Source organism: Aspergillus affinis (genome assembly GCF_023601865.1).
Source record: "Aspergillus affinis strain CMG 70 chromosome Unknown NODE_92_length_155768_cov_89_032584, whole genome shotgun sequence".
Lineage (NCBI taxonomy): Eukaryota > Fungi > Ascomycota > Eurotiomycetes > Eurotiales > Aspergillaceae > Aspergillus > Aspergillus affinis.
The window spans coordinates 126,099-141,074 of record NW_026515873.1 but is presented as its reverse complement, the minus strand read 5'-3'; the positions used below and the strand labels follow the sequence as shown (position 1 = coordinate 141,074).

General features: G+C 48.4%; 4 protein-coding genes across 4 annotated transcripts; 1 reads left to right on the top strand and 3 right to left on the bottom strand.

Moving 5' to 3' along the window:
• Nucleotides 1-121: 121 nt before the first annotated feature.
• Nucleotides 122-3,291, bottom strand: KD926_011281 (uncharacterized protein; the record flags this gene model as incomplete). The annotated part of the gene is made up of 4 exons (XM_053103546.1): nucleotides 122-1,263; nucleotides 1,327-2,012; nucleotides 2,085-2,637; nucleotides 2,718-3,291. 4 exons carry the CDS (start codon nucleotides 3,289-3,291, stop codon nucleotides 122-124), a joined length of 2,955 nt encoding a protein of 984 aa, XP_052953127.1.
• A 971-nt stretch (nucleotides 3,292-4,262) lies between these two features.
• KD926_011280 (fungal specific transcription factor domain-containing protein) lies at nucleotides 4,263-9,272 on the top strand (the record flags this gene model as incomplete). The annotated part of the gene is made up of 8 exons (XM_053103545.1): nucleotides 4,263-4,414; nucleotides 4,605-4,972; nucleotides 5,031-5,876; nucleotides 6,470-7,028; nucleotides 7,094-7,453; nucleotides 7,502-7,625; nucleotides 8,528-9,054; nucleotides 9,116-9,272. The coding sequence occupies 8 exons, from the start codon at nucleotides 4,263-4,265 to the stop codon at nucleotides 9,270-9,272; spliced, it is 3,093 nt and encodes a 1,030-aa protein (XP_052953126.1).
• Nucleotides 9,273-9,788: 516 nt separating this feature from the next.
• Nucleotides 9,789-11,393, bottom strand: KD926_011279 (uncharacterized protein; the record flags this gene model as incomplete). Its single annotated transcript, XM_053103544.1, has 1 exon — nucleotides 9,789-11,393. The coding sequence occupies one exon, from the start codon at nucleotides 11,391-11,393 to the stop codon at nucleotides 9,789-9,791; it is 1,605 nt and encodes a 534-aa protein (XP_052953125.1).
• A 2,290-nt stretch (nucleotides 11,394-13,683) lies between these two features.
• Nucleotides 13,684-14,493, bottom strand: KD926_011278 (uncharacterized protein; the record flags this gene model as incomplete). The annotated part of the gene is made up of 3 exons (XM_053103543.1): nucleotides 13,684-14,083; nucleotides 14,141-14,264; nucleotides 14,319-14,493. The coding sequence occupies 3 exons, from the start codon at nucleotides 14,491-14,493 to the stop codon at nucleotides 13,684-13,686; spliced, it is 699 nt and encodes a 232-aa protein (XP_052953124.1).
• Nucleotides 14,494-14,976: the final 483 nt, after the last annotated feature.

The following is a 14,976-nucleotide window of genomic DNA, read 5'->3' as shown; positions in this document are numbered from 1 at the left end:
AATGGCTGCCATTAGAATGAATATAAGAATGCTTGTCTATGCGTAACATTATCGACTATCGATGAGGTGAGACAGACAAATGACGAGACTGAGTATATCAGCCGCTCGGATTTCTGGCAGCTTAACCTGAAGGAACTAGGGCGCCCATTTGTCGGTATCTGACTTGCTTTTCATGGGCTTGATGAGCGCGTGCACTTGAAATAGATCTTGGAGGCATATTGTGTTGATCTAGAGGCTGATCGCGGAGCGGCTGAGTTGGCCATTCGCTGATAGGAACCCCCGTATTTTGTTGATCATCCTCAAGACCAGAGAACTGTTCGTTCTCATCTGCCCATTCTGATAAACGATCGGAATGATCAAGATACGCTTCCTCCTGCGGGTCAATTTGCCTTCTTCGCTGTGGCACGCGGAGCTGACCCCCTGCATAAGAGTCACTCGGTCGGAGTCGTCCAGCCTGGGGTTCTCCCTGGAACGTTACATGTTCTTCTTCGTAATGAAGCTCGCCGTATGATTGCGACGTAGCATGATACGGAGCTTGGCCCCCTCTTGAGCGGTATGTTTCCGGTGGTGGAGGAGTCGCATATCCTCTGCTAGGCTGTTGTCGTGCACCTGGGCGTGGTACTGTCCGACCCCTCGAGCTGGCGTTCATTCCTCCGCGTCCAGCTGAATATTTGTTTCCATATCGAGGATCGGGTGCTTGACCACCGTAACCTTCGTATTCCACTGGCTCCTGATCCACATCATCCTCTCCATAACGATCATATCTAACACCTTTAATATGGGCCATTTTTGCCTGATCAACACGCTGAGCCTTCGCCATATACCCGTCAAACTCAGTCATGGTCTCATGCACTGTCTTGAAATGTTCGCGGGTGAGAACAGCCGGGAGGTTTTTACGACCACCTTTTTGGTCGTGGAAAGCTATGCATGAGGCGATTTGTACAGCGTTCCGGATCTGACGGCCGTTCCAGGGTCCTCGGTGGGTTTGGTAGTGCTTTTGATACTCATCTTTGATGAAATCGATGATTTCTCTATCCATGACCTGGATGTAATCGCTGCCGGGGGTTTCGTCTTCCGGCAATGCGTCGGCTCTCGGAAGTCGTTTCAAGTTGTTGCAGAGTATGGCTTCGGTATCCGTGAAGCTGAGGTGAGGATAATAGAGACTGACATGCACCCTAGATCTGAACGCTTCATCCAGTGCACCGACCCGGTTAGTGGTCAGGAAAAGAATTCCACTGTAGTACTCTAGAACTCGTAGAAATACTAATCTTGTATTAAGCTATCGACTGCGTTTTGCAGCAAGAAACGAGAGGATGGGTTACATACCTGAAACAAGAGCATTCCTCTCAATATTGAATCGATCTCGTTGGGTCAGAAAGACATCGGCTTCGTCCAGAAGCAGAATACAATCCCATAGGTGAGCATACCGAAAGATGCGTTTGAGGGTCTCCTCAAATGCATCTGGAGTAATCCCTAAATCACCACAGGTTATAGGAAATAGTGGCTTGTTGAATTCAAGGGCCACGGCTTCGGCTGTCGCAGTCTTGCCCACACCTGGGGCGCCATGTAGGAGCATGACCAACCCTCTTCCCTTTCCTCTAATGATGTCTGGGTCGTATACCCGTCGAGTTGAATCAGATCGGTTCCGGGCGTTCCGTAAAAAGTGCGAAGACACACTAGACCGAACAATCTTCCTGTGGGTGTCCTTGATCTGGATATCGTCTAATGTGACCCTGTCGTTTTCTGCTTTGGACTGAAGGTTCTGCACATTGAGGCGCATGAATCTCCTCTCTCGCAGCACATAGCCAAAGAACCTTCTCGGTAAGATGGCCAAGTCCGCGTCTCCCCAATCTTTAAAGCAAAGGGTACCGTCTTTTCGGAAGAAGGAGTTCTTCTCGTGGAACTGAGATGCCTCTTGATAGTGACTCCCATCTGCTCGCATGATAAGACGGCTCAACCATGTAGCATGCACGCCATTGTCCTGCTGCTCTCCCTCTTGGGTGTACCACAATCTGCAAGAGAGATCTTCATTATCCCACCCCGTCCATTCGGACCCGATCTCAGGGACGTCTCGGTTCACTCACTCCGGAACATGACGTTCTGCTTCCTTGATGTCGATGATCACCTCGCTTTCCACATACTCCGGCTCGCCAACTTTCATATCTTCCCCCTCAAAAATCCCAGTCACTAGATTCAACCCAGAGTAGTAAAGGTGCCGGACACCTTCTTGGGAGATATCCTTGAACTGCCTTCCTCTCTCAACGTGTTCCTGCAGAATACGATCTCGCTGTGGATGAAATTTGAGTGGATAGCAGGTCAACGAAGTAATCTCCCGCTCCCCCTGGAAGTAGTCAAATGACAAAGTATGCCATGCCGTTCGAAAAACCTCCCCGTCGTAGTCATAGCAGTACATTTTCCATCTGCTCCGACCGTTGGACGGGTCTTTCCACCCTTCGTCCGAGGGCTGATACCACACATCCAGCGGGACGCAGAAATAACCACGGAACAGAGATTGAATGGCAGATTGTTTCTGCGCCCTGACTGTCTTCCGAGAAGGAGGGACAAAAATAAGCTCCCCGGGGCGAAACAGGAACGAGATCTCTTCGTAGGACACTTCTTCGGAGTTGTTTTGCTCGGCTCGTCAAACTGGGTCCATAAAGGTAAAACCAGCTCCTCCACGAGCGCGACATAAAGCCTCATTTGACTTAGAGCCCTACTTTCATTCTCGTTATCGCTATCCAGTCGCGGCTCCATGGATGCAAGGCGCTCCTTCATGGCACTATGATAGAAGTAAAACGCATGGGATGGGCGGCAAAACACGAGCTCTTCTTTCGATGCCGATCCAAGATCCGCGCTCCAGTCGGAGAGCTCTGCGAGATGGCGAAGAACTTCGACTGAACGAATTCTGACTTTGAAAAGGTGCCTATTCTCCCCGATCCCGTCGGGGCGATCGGACATCAATGCAGGCGAACTTGTTTGCTCTGTAGGTTTTGTTCGGTCGGGGTCATCGATCTTTTCGCTTCGCTTGATCTCTTCGAGCATCTCTTCTCGTGGATTGGCGCCTATCATGAGACACTCGAATATGTGGTCCCATTCATCGTTTCGGATCCTGTTTGTAAAGCCACGATAACTGAAGTATCGCACCCCTATATGTGTTACGCGCGCCTCTGGCTCGGGCTTTTCTTCGTCGCCGATGTCGGAATTATTGTCTGATACAGAAGCCTGCTCCTGCTTTTCCTCATTCACGTCGGATGCCACCAACTGGGTAGCTGACACTACAGTTTCGGCCATGATTTGCGACCAATGATTCTATCAGCGCTCCGAAAAGGCGATGTTATGTGCAGACTGAAGATGGTGATAGGGAGAAAGGAAAGAAGACTTGGCAGTGAAAAGGGATGAGGATGGAGGTGGCTGATAATCTGACAGCTCGACTTGGAGGTCATATGTTGTCGCATAGCAACAGGAGACCAATGCGAGAATTGCCAAAATTATACTAGGGTAAGCTATGAGAACCCCTGTAAGCCAGAGGTCCATTGTCAAGAACCCCTCCACCAGAGCCGAAACAAGCTGAAATCGATTCATAGGCGAACGTCGGTCACTGAATGTTTAAATCTGCACCAGAACAAGAGGATCAGCGTAGGGCCAATAAATGTTCGCGCGATAGGCACTGGCCTCTTAATCCATCGTAGTGCTTATGCTGATCGTGGAGCTGACATATCGTAGGCGAATAGCCAGCGCAACAAGAAAAGTGGAGAGCGCTTAGAGGTCTGCTCTAACGCAGCTCACGCACAAAACCGCCAGCGCAGAATAATGTCGAGAAGGGGAAGGAATGGATGCAGAAGCGTGGCGGGGAGCATCATCCAGCTTTCGCGGTGGACAGTCAATATGACCCAGGTCGAAAAGAATACATCCTAACCGAGCAAGGCGCGCTTGAGTAATGTTCTCACCTCCTTAATGCAATAAACTACGCTAATTTAGTGAAATAGACACCTGAAAGATATTGTGGAAAGTCACGATGCGGATTGCAAACCAGAAGAGCAGACATTTGCCGAATGCACATGGGAGACGGTATTCCAGACACTCGATGATGCGAAAAACGAGTACTCATCCAGAGGACACTATCAATCACCTGCGATGATGGGCATGTAGCTCGCGTTTAAGATGACTGATCTAGTACCTTCTGAATATGGGTTATCTGTGGTAAAAGGTGTACTAGGGATAGCCTTTGAGGTAATCGCTGAGCGCTGGAAAATCGTTCAAATATGAAACTAACGAGCCCTGGACAGACTGCCAAGAAACGCAAAGAGAATCGGGATAAGATTCTTGAAGCATTCGAAAGTATTCCCGAAAGTATTTTGTCGATTAATCTCGCCTGTGGCCTGCTAAAGCCCACCGAAGCGGACGAAAAGTTTCGGTAGGATTTCCATACCACCCTTCTTAAGCGCATGCCGGAACTGGTTGATATCCTCCTCGGAAAGCCAGCTTGTATGGTTCATTTTCTCCTTTCTTACTTTCCAGCCTCACAAAATATTAAAAGCACTAATTTGAATTCATATGAATACAGGGTATCTACGAGTCAGAAGCTATATGACATTCAAAATCAGCGAAACTTTAAAAGTCGATGAAATACTCTCTGAATGGAACAATTACATATCGACTCTCAAAGAACGTGTGACGCAAATGAGGGATCGACTTTGGAGCGAAGTCGCGTACCACAGCGCCGAGGCCCACCGACTGGGAACCCAGACGAATACAAAGCTTGATACTTTCGGCAATCGGATTGTTGCTCTCGGGCCTGCCATTATTGATGCAATGAAGACAGAGTTTGGCAACGAGTTTCGGAAGATGGAACGCGCCATTCAGGCCAACGAGGTAGGAGCCAGGGCGCAGACTCTTCTCCTCTATGGGTTTGAGGAGCTAGAACAGGCAAACAGCCAGACTGGTGGCCTTGATGCCCACCGTTTTGGTAATGGTAGGCTATCAGGACCCTCTTTCATGTTTGAGATGTTATCATTGACATTTAGTTTTAGTAGAGGCAAACTATAACAGTTATGCATTCGTCCCGAATGGCATACAAGGAGAGCCCTCGCCGGCACAAATCGAGCCATGCGCAATCATCACAGAACTAGAGCTATTAGGCCTCCTCAGAGTGCCACCGTCATCTGCCCTAGAGGATTTGGACTTCACTTTACAGCAGTCAAACAGGTTTCCCGAGTCGTTGCTCCGACAAGTATGGTGGTTGACTAACATGGACGAGTTCGTGAGCTGGTACCACGGTCCCGAGTCTTCATTACTCATAGCAGATGGCTATCTGGACACCGTTCCGTCGGAGATGATCACACTCATTTCAATCTTCGCCGCTAGCTTCATCCTTAACCTCGTCCGCAATCCCACTCGTATCGTCTTATATTTCTTCGCCGGCCTTTATAACGGTGACGACGCACATGAAAACCCAGATATCAGCGGCCTATGCGGACTGGCTCGCAACTTGATCGCTCAACTCCTATCCCATGAGGGTCTCCCCGAGCCAGACCTCAGCTTTCTAACATACGAGTGGATTGATGCTTGCCGAGATGACGACCTCAAGGCGCTGGGCGAGCTATTCAAACAACTGATACTACAGGTACCTCGGGGAATACAGGTATTCTGCATTGTCGACGGTTTGGTCATCTATGAAGACCATCACACATGGGGCCGACAGATAGACTATGTTGCAGCCCTCTTCCAAAATATGGCGATTAACACTGGGTTTCATGACACACCTGTTTTCAAGGCCTTGTTCACATATGCCAACAGAAGTCTGCAAATCTCAGATAGGGTGGATAGGTTTCCTGACATTTGGGGACATGCTGCACTAGCGACTCACCAAATGGACGGTATGCCGCTGGTCCTGTGAAGCCTGCCAGATGTGTGTGGCAACCCCATAGGTACTAGGTACACTTATCTCAATATCTACTATATGGCTTTGGGATCGAGCAATTTTTGTATAAAAATATTACAGTATCCTCTAAATTCCTTTTATGTATAAGCGCACGGCCCCCACAACCTGAGAGTAAACTAGTCTATATGAGGCTTAGTGGCGGCCGCCGATGCCGACGGACCCGCGCAACAAATAAAGTGATCTCCCCTAGTCAAGTTGCAAGAAACCAATATACTATCTATCCTCCTTCTTTGAAAGTCCAGTATGTCGGCCGACGGCGGCCCCATCAGAGCTGCGCATGTTTGCATAACCTGCAAAGCGCGCAAGAAGAAATGTGATAAGATGACGCCTCGTTGTGGGTATTGTACTAGGTAACTAAGAGACCCATTCAGGAGTAAACTGCAAAGACAGTGGGCTGATAGTAGATGATCTACAGGAAGAATTTACGTTGCTCTTTTTTGCCTGTGCCAAAGAAAGAGCGAGAGGGATTCCAAGAAAGCTATCCGTCTTCATTGGACCTGTTTTCGCCACAGTCATTGAACGAGCCAGCTGCAGCAGATGCGAATCTGTACCACCGAGTCCTTCAGATAATCCACGAAACAGGCCAATTCATCGATGATCTTACAGCGAAGTACTTCCAGGGCCCTCATCATTATCTACCAGTTGTCTCGCGATCTCGTTTTCAGAGCAATCTCATTTCACTCGGCGCTGTTCCATCCGCTGGGTTTTCTATTCTTTTATTGACAATCTGTTTGACTGCGTCTTCCGCGTCGAAACCGAAGTCAAGTGCTTATCATCTTTCTCCGACACATACAAAAAACCGTGCGCTGTATCTTGCAGCAAAGGCCTTTCTGTCCCGGGTTCAGAGCTCTAACCCAACCTGCATTTCCCTGATTCAATCACGTCTCTTACTCGCTCTTTATGATTACACACATGGTCGGCCAGAAGACGCATTCGAAGCCATTGCAGGATGTGCCCGTATGGCCTATCGTGCCCGATTACATCTCAACTGCCGCCCGATTGTCTCTGTAGAGACCCTCCCGGACCCAGATGCACAATTACGAGCAGAGGGGGCTAACACATGGTGGGGAATCGTCATCTGCGAGCGGTAATTCTCTCTAAGGACTTCTCTCCGTCATAATATCCGCAATTGCTAAATTGTGGCCTAAATAGGACATTTTTCTGCGAAATAAGATTCCAGGAACAACCCCTTATCACGGTCATCCCAAGTGACGCCATTCTCCCTTCCGGAACCGCGGAAGAAAACCGAAATGATTACTGTATACCTTCCTTGTTCATATCAGCCAATACCAATATTAAAGGCAATGCGAACGGGTTTGATCGTTCCGTTCAGGCTGCCTGTCTGTTGGACAGAGTCTTCAAGAGCTTCGAGATGTCGGATCTGGACTCCAAGCTCGTCGAACTTCAAGATTTGGATATCGATATCCAGTCCTTCCTCACTGAGCTCATGCGACAATGTTATTCCCGGGATGAAACGAGTGAATACTGTCAATCAATTGCCATCACTATCCGGTAAGTCTCCCATTATTCTCTATTCCGGTGTCTTTCTAACAAATACAGGACACTCTTGAAGCTACATTCCCACATTATAGAGAAGCTGGACCGTGGAATCTACTTTCGGGATCAGATGCTGCAAAACCGATATCAAAAATCACAGGCGGCGCTCGATACCGTGACTCAAATGGTCCTGGATATCATCGAAACCCATCACACTCCGGCCCCGGAAATAATACCTCCCACTTTTTCATACATGACCCGGGCCGCGCTCACATATATACGAGGGCAAAAGAACTGGAAAGCAGATCCCCAACTTCACGGTGCAGAGAAGCGAATGCGTGAATCCTTGCATTAAACTGATCATGTTATTCGAGGTATTCTCTGAGAAGGCAGATACCATATTGGATGTACAGTTTATAAAACCCACATGATAAGACGCAAATATAGCTCGAGAAAAGAATGAAACAGGTGTTACATGCTCACCACCTAATTATTCATTGAGTTTTCAGTATCCTGCCTACCAGTAAATTGTTCGGTTGCGGACCTGGCATGCCCAAAGTACCCAAGGTCTATCTTGTCATTGATAAAAGTCTTAAACATCTAACATCCGATATGGTGTAATGGTTAACATCGCCGTCTCTCACACGGCAGCTCGGGGTTCGATTCCCCGTGTCGGAATAGTTACTTGATTATCTCTTTTTTTCTTGCTCCGACGGAAGACCATTCCTTTTTTGCTTGTCTTTGGAAAGCCTGTCTTGCTCTACCGATCAATCACAGCGGTCGATAACCACTCTGCTCGACGGGTTCTTTAACCGTCGGGATCAGGGGGAAAAAATGACGTAATGTAGGTGCGGCACCTGCGCCCTGCAAGCCTGAGGCCGCGGGAGCCTTACGAGGGCAGAAGCGAAGGTGACGCGAATCCATAGCGCATCTCGCCCAGTCCTTCTCATTTCCCAGCCATGAAACACAGATCACAGGCCATGCTATTCCATGACTCTCATCATGGTGGCTTCCCGTCTGCTTCACCGGCTTTTCCACCGCTCTTCCAACCCTGATCCCGCACCGTAGTAGCGACAACAACAGTAGTAGCCGCAAGCGCTAGCAACACCACAACCGATTCTAGCTCCAGCTCCAACGCCCTTCGACACCTTGCCCAATTGGTTACGTGCTGTCATCGATTCCATCGGAATCGATGCCTCGACTTGTCGCAATCATGGGGATCCTGGCTATTCTCGTCAGCTACCCGTTCTTCCTCCCGACTATCGTTGTTTGGGATATGACCCCGATCGGGTAAACTCCACGATCAATATCCAGGATCAAAGCGCCTTTTTCGCTCGTCTACCGCTTGAAGTTCGTGAATTGATCTACATATGTTTGCTGGGAAACCGTCGCATCCATGTCAATTATGACTTTCATCCTCGAAGGCGACGATGGCGATGGTGGTATCGCGTGTGTGACGACCCACAATACTGTCCCGATAAATCAGATCCGTTCGTGTGCCCGGAGTATGCGGGGGCGGAGGAGGCTATGCTGGAGCTGGGTTCGAGCGCCTGGGTGAGACCAGGGTTCGAATACAAATTCTATGCGCTGGGCTGGTTGGTGTGCTGTTGGAGAGCGTGAGTCTTATCCGTTTACAACTTGCCTTGCCACGACATACTAACGGAATTACCGCGCTAGTTACCAAGAATCGTTATTACTGTTATATCAGTCCAACTGTTTCGTCCTCACCCACGGCATTGACCAGCTCTTCCGGTTCTGTCGAATCATAACCCCCGTACCACCTCACATTGATCACGTCCATGAGCATCGAGATCGATATCTATCGCGCGTCTAAGGGACCACCGGAGATGGAAAAAAGGGTTCAAATTTTCTATAATAACCTTTTCGACCTGCTTCACCACTCGCTTCCTAATTTGAGGAACCTGCGGCTTTCGATAGCTGGCCCCCCAAATCGAGTACAACGGGGAATCCAGTGGTCGGAAGAAACAGAATGGAAGTGGATCGCCCCTTGGGAAGCCTTGGGTCAAAGTCGACGATGGAAGATGCTGGAGATCGCTGTCCCGAGGACATGGATTGAGGACTTTGAAGAAGTCGTCCAAAGACGAAGCAAGTTATCTGACAAGGACAGATACAAACTTGTTATGGGAGTGGACCTTTATCCGCGCGGGTGGTAACCCAGTTCAAATGATCCGTGTCTTGGTTCGCTAAGAGTCGTGATCGATAGTGGATTACCTCCGATATTTGGGTTTGAATTTGACATTCGTGACTGCTCTCTCTGCGGCAATTATAGGCCTATAACCAGAAGTGTTCTAGTCATTTAACATTGCTCTTGTTTCTCGTCGCATATTTTCTACCACTCCCACAATGTCGAATCAGCCTTCAAACGCTCTGCGGCCTCACGTCCAATGTTCATCGAGACATCCACTCCGTCATCGCACCAATGCCGTTCTCCGGTAGAATCTTTCTCCAATGCAGGTCTTCCCTCGGTTAACCAGATCATTCCATCCAAGTCTGGCATTTTGATATCCACAAATCGCGCCTTGCCCCACCTGCCTCCAAAGTCCACCGCATACAGATTCAAATGAGCCCAGCTCGTGAAAATCATGTTTCGGGCCCCGAGGAATCCTTCCCAGAATCGCTGAGGTGCGCATTCAAAGCACAAATCATAGATGCGCGCCTGTAACGCCTCTTTCGTATACAGTGCCAATGTGTTGTTGATCTTCTGGGCCACATCACCTAGTGCAAGACCGCCGCTCCCTTCTTTCCCTGTCGTCGTAATCGTCGTGCTGAGGATAGGACTTCCCATGAAGGTTGTCGGCAGACCGAGTCGTTTTCTCAGTCCAAAGATGACATGTAAGGAGACATTCCGGTCGTCGTCACTCCATCCACGCGCTCTGTTCACGGCTCGCCACACGTGGGCGAGAATTGCATCATGTCGACTCACGCCTTTCCCGGCCGCTTGCCAGATCCGTTCCGTCTCGGTTGATGTGAAGTGCAACTTAACGTGCGAGACAGGCGCGTTGAAGTCCCAATCTTGCATAGGGGGCTTGACTCCGGGAGATGTGATCATATCGCGAGTCAATCCCGGGGGAAGGAACCGGTCTGGATCGTCGCCTTCGGCGGGCCATAGATTATCATGTCGCAGAGAGGGTAGACTGCGCGATTTCTCTAAGATTGCCGGGTCCGGCGTCGTGCCATCGACATCCCCTGGTGCGCATCTGTCCAACAGCTGGGGATCGTAGAGCGGATTAGGGGGAGGAGATACAACGGTCTCCGACAATATGGAGCTCTTATCGCAGAAGAGCACGGTGTGATCATATGACCAGCGATGAGCCACCATAGCCAACGTATGCGCATCAGCCATAGGATGCGTAAACATCATGCCGATCGCGACCGAACCGCATGCAAACTGCGTAACTTGAACCAGCGCCGCCGGCGTCGGGCCTTCGGGCGCGTTTCTGAAAAAGGGGAGTTTCGACATATCCGGCAGAAAGAAGGCAGGGTAGGCGCTGCTTGATCCCCAAGCTCGGTAGGTGGGATCCTGCCGCTTCTTATGGCTAGGTATGATGTCGTCCAATCTCTGGTCACATTTAGCCGTGTCAAACTGAACTCCTGGGTCGGTCGTTGCCCCATATGTGATTTCGAGCCGGGCATATCGCTGCGTATGATCTCCCTTCGGATCATGCTTCACCACCTTAAGATGACCAGCCAGGTGCGGGAAAACAGACAGCGTGACCTGCAGCGACTCTTTCAATTGCGCGACCACCTTTTCGATGTCGTCCTTTCCAGCGTCTTCGAAAAACCAAACTGCCGACGAAGGACCATAATGCATAACCATTGCATCCACGACCGACAACGGCACCGTTACCTCGTCATGCTTAGTCCTGGGATAAACCCGACTGGACGTAAGCACGTCCACCTTCGGTTTGTCGATGTCAGCAGATTCTGACGCCATCTCCAAAGTTTAAATACTAAGCCGAGATAAGATGACCGTCAATTTGGATGGATGGATGGACTGATTGATTTGATTGATTAGATTGATAAAGAAAGAAAGTTTTTCACCAGGCAGCGAGCCAGAGGTCCAACGATTCTCATATATTTTTTCCCTCCCACCCACTAGTTATCGACGCACCTTCGCCACCCATTCCTGTATCAATAAGCGATGTCTCACTCAGCGGCACAAACCGAAAGGGTCCTGGACTCTGATTGGAGCGGCCGTTCTTGGCTGCGCCGGGCATTCTTGTAATTGTGGTTCCCCTGTTTAGTAATATCATCCATTAGTTAGGGCTACTCTCCATTTGGGATTTAATTTCCGATCTGGTGGTGGACGCAGGGTCTTTGATTGCTTTCGGAGTCGGGCGGAGTTTTTGGGACTCCGTGGGCCGTGGCTGCTCCATCTTTTGCTCGGGAACCAGCAACAAAGAGTCGAGCGTTGTGCAATGTGGAACTACTTGTGTATTGTAAGGCTTGTCAGCTCCGTCAATACCGGACATGAGTCGTAATTCTACAAAATTTGATTGATTTTTTCCAGGTTGCGGATTGCAATTCAGCACTGAGGGGTTTCTTTCGCTCGATGGTTCGTCTCTTTGAATTGGATTTGAAAAAGCCCACATCGAAGAAAGGCAACCACAAGGTGGGAATTCCGGACAGTAGGACTTTATTTTCGTTTTGCATTTGGTGCTTCCTCTTTTTAATTAATTCAACTAATATTTTGTTATTATAACTACCGATTTCTTGATTCTGGAATGAAAAGTAAATATCCGATCCTCGGCCACCTAAAGGATCTCCTGGTCTGTGCGCAGAGCGTTAAGAATATTCGCCACTGCCTGGTGGCCTTTTTGCTGTTGTTGAAGTACAAGTTTTATTGCTAACATTAGAAATCGACTTAGACCTGTTTTTAAATTAATTTGAGATCATAATAACAGCTTATTTTATTGGGCTTTTAGATGTTTCGAATGCTTGCTGCTCTCCAGAGAAACAAATTAGCTTAGCAGGGAGCAAAAAAAAAAATATAAAACCGTAGTAACCCTTCATCAAAAAGGCTCCCATCGCTTAATGTTGTGTGACACATTCTATTGAATGGTTTGTCTCCAGTGTAGAACAGCATGTCGTCCAGCCTGCACTGCCATATAGTACTCCGTACTAAACTTGGTATTCAAATTATTGTAATCATCAGAGTAGGTAAATAGAATGTTCGCCACTCAGTCAGTCAATCAATATCTTGGCAGCGGAACGGGAGCATCACAGACTAATAGCCCAACGGGGAGATATACAACGTCGATCATCTTGTGGGGGGGAATGATCGACAATCCCTTCACCAAATTGGGGATTATGAAGCGCTGGGATATGATGCGATGCCGATGCTGCGCCATGTGGAACTTGTCTGTGAAACGTGGAAACTTGGCGTATGTCAGAAGGCTTGGATACGAGGTCTGAACGTTGATGGGGAGGGATATATATGGGAAGCATGGTGGGTCTGGATTGAGTTGGTGGTTTAGGAAGAAGGGGACCAGTTCGAAAATTTTAATAACTTCATTTTTATGTGTCTGCTAACAATTCTGGGGATTTATCTATTGTGCTTGATTTACACTTAGCAGTGGTAAGCTTGAGCCGTTATAGAAGGTTGATTGCTATCATACTTACCATATATGATAGCTCATCCACAATCAAACAAATACAAAACAGACAACACGGAGAGAAGAATGTGTTTCGGCTCTAGCAAAGACAAGGACGATGATCCCTATTGGTGGGGTTACATCGATGACGGACAAGGCTGGACAGCCCGTCGCAAATCCGAATATATGAAAACGCCCGAATACAACAAGGAGCTTCGGAGGCAGATGCGCCAAGAACGGAAAGCGAACAAGGGCCGAGTACCCGTGCCCCAGGCGGCTTATAGATAGCGACCTTATTGAAGATTGTGTCTCGACGAGAATGATGATTAACGGCGAGTTATTTGTTTTGTTAGGATGTGGACTTCTGTGGTCGTTGTACTGTATTAGAGAAGGATCAAGCCTGGGATTACCTGTTATAGTTCTTACGGAGTTAGGTCTGCTTAGCAATATCGACTAGGGAAGACAGTCTTGTGTATTATATTTTTTGTAGAGAGCAACCGAGGATAGAGTAAGCAAATTTGTATAGTATAGTTTGATAGAGCCCCTCAACTCCATAATACCAGACCAGCGCCAGAAAAAAAAGGAGCGCAGGGTTGACCCGTGAAGCGCTAACTATAGAAAGCGCCCGTTCTAATTCATGTCAAACCCTGCTCTGCACTCCTCTACAAGATCATCGAAATCTTTCGGTAGCATACCCATCTTTTGTCTTCTTTTATTGATGGCTTCATAACGCTCTTTTGTTGATTCGACAGCCTCATCTCTTAGTCTTTCTAATTCATCGTCATCAACCAGCTCTCGGCCATCATCATTCCAGTTAAAGCGGCGGGCTTCGATATCTTCAATCTCGGCTATCCAGGCCTTGTCATTGAGAGCAAAGTTGTAGCCCATACACATAGGACACGCTTGGTCCACGGCACAGCTGCCCCCGATGTCCGGAAAGAGGTCGCTAACTGGGCCACACCCAGGACAGAACCACCCCTTGCCGTTACAGTTGGGACACCGACCTTTGAAGTAATGCTCCAGGACGTCACTGGACAAGATTATTAGCAAATTTCAAGCTTAGGGAATGGGGACCAGCTATAAGCACCGTCCATTTACCTGTGAGTTTTGTGTGTCATCGGAAGATGTCATGGAGTATAGGAAAAGGTCGAGGCGAGTCGCGGGATTGTTATTGGAATTCTTCTCACACAAGCAATAATCATCGTCCTCGTCTTCCGAGCCATAGTCTGCGTAATATACTCTTGGACCGTTAAGAACCTAGTAACCTTCAAGGTCTGGAACATGCCAGTTGACTTTCTTGACGGAGACCGATGATGTGGGAGGGCTAATTTGCTGATCGTCAGAGACAGATTTGACGACTAGCATGTGCCGTTTTTTGGTGTTGTAGACGAGGATCAAGTCATTTACCCGGACGGGCTTGTCTAAGGTGTTGGTCGCCATGATGGATGGGGTTTCAGGTGTGTTTGGTCAGTGATGAAGGGAGATAAATCAGCAAAGGGTGGTTGTAGAACGATAGCATTCTCCGTCGAAGAACAGTGACTATTGTAGAGGAATATCGATAAGGCAGAAGCCAAATGATCTAGGTAGCCGTGGTAAATTGGACAGAGCTGAGTTACAATACTGGCTTTGTGGCTCAAGCGGGAAACTTTGTGCGGGTTGATGAGGCTGCGATGCGGTCATTTCAGTGCCATCCAGAAACCCTGTCAAAACTACGAAAGAAAGATTACAGTAACCGAATAAGATATATTATAGTGCTGTAGTGGCAAGCTCTGCCGAGACGCCATTGCCCTATTATTAAATTAAAAAGCCCTAATAATGGATTCCACCACCGAACAAGGCACCGGACATGAACAGGCGTGCCAATGCCACTTTGTCAATTCCACCATTGGAGACATACTTCCTCTGACATGACTCCGTAGTAAA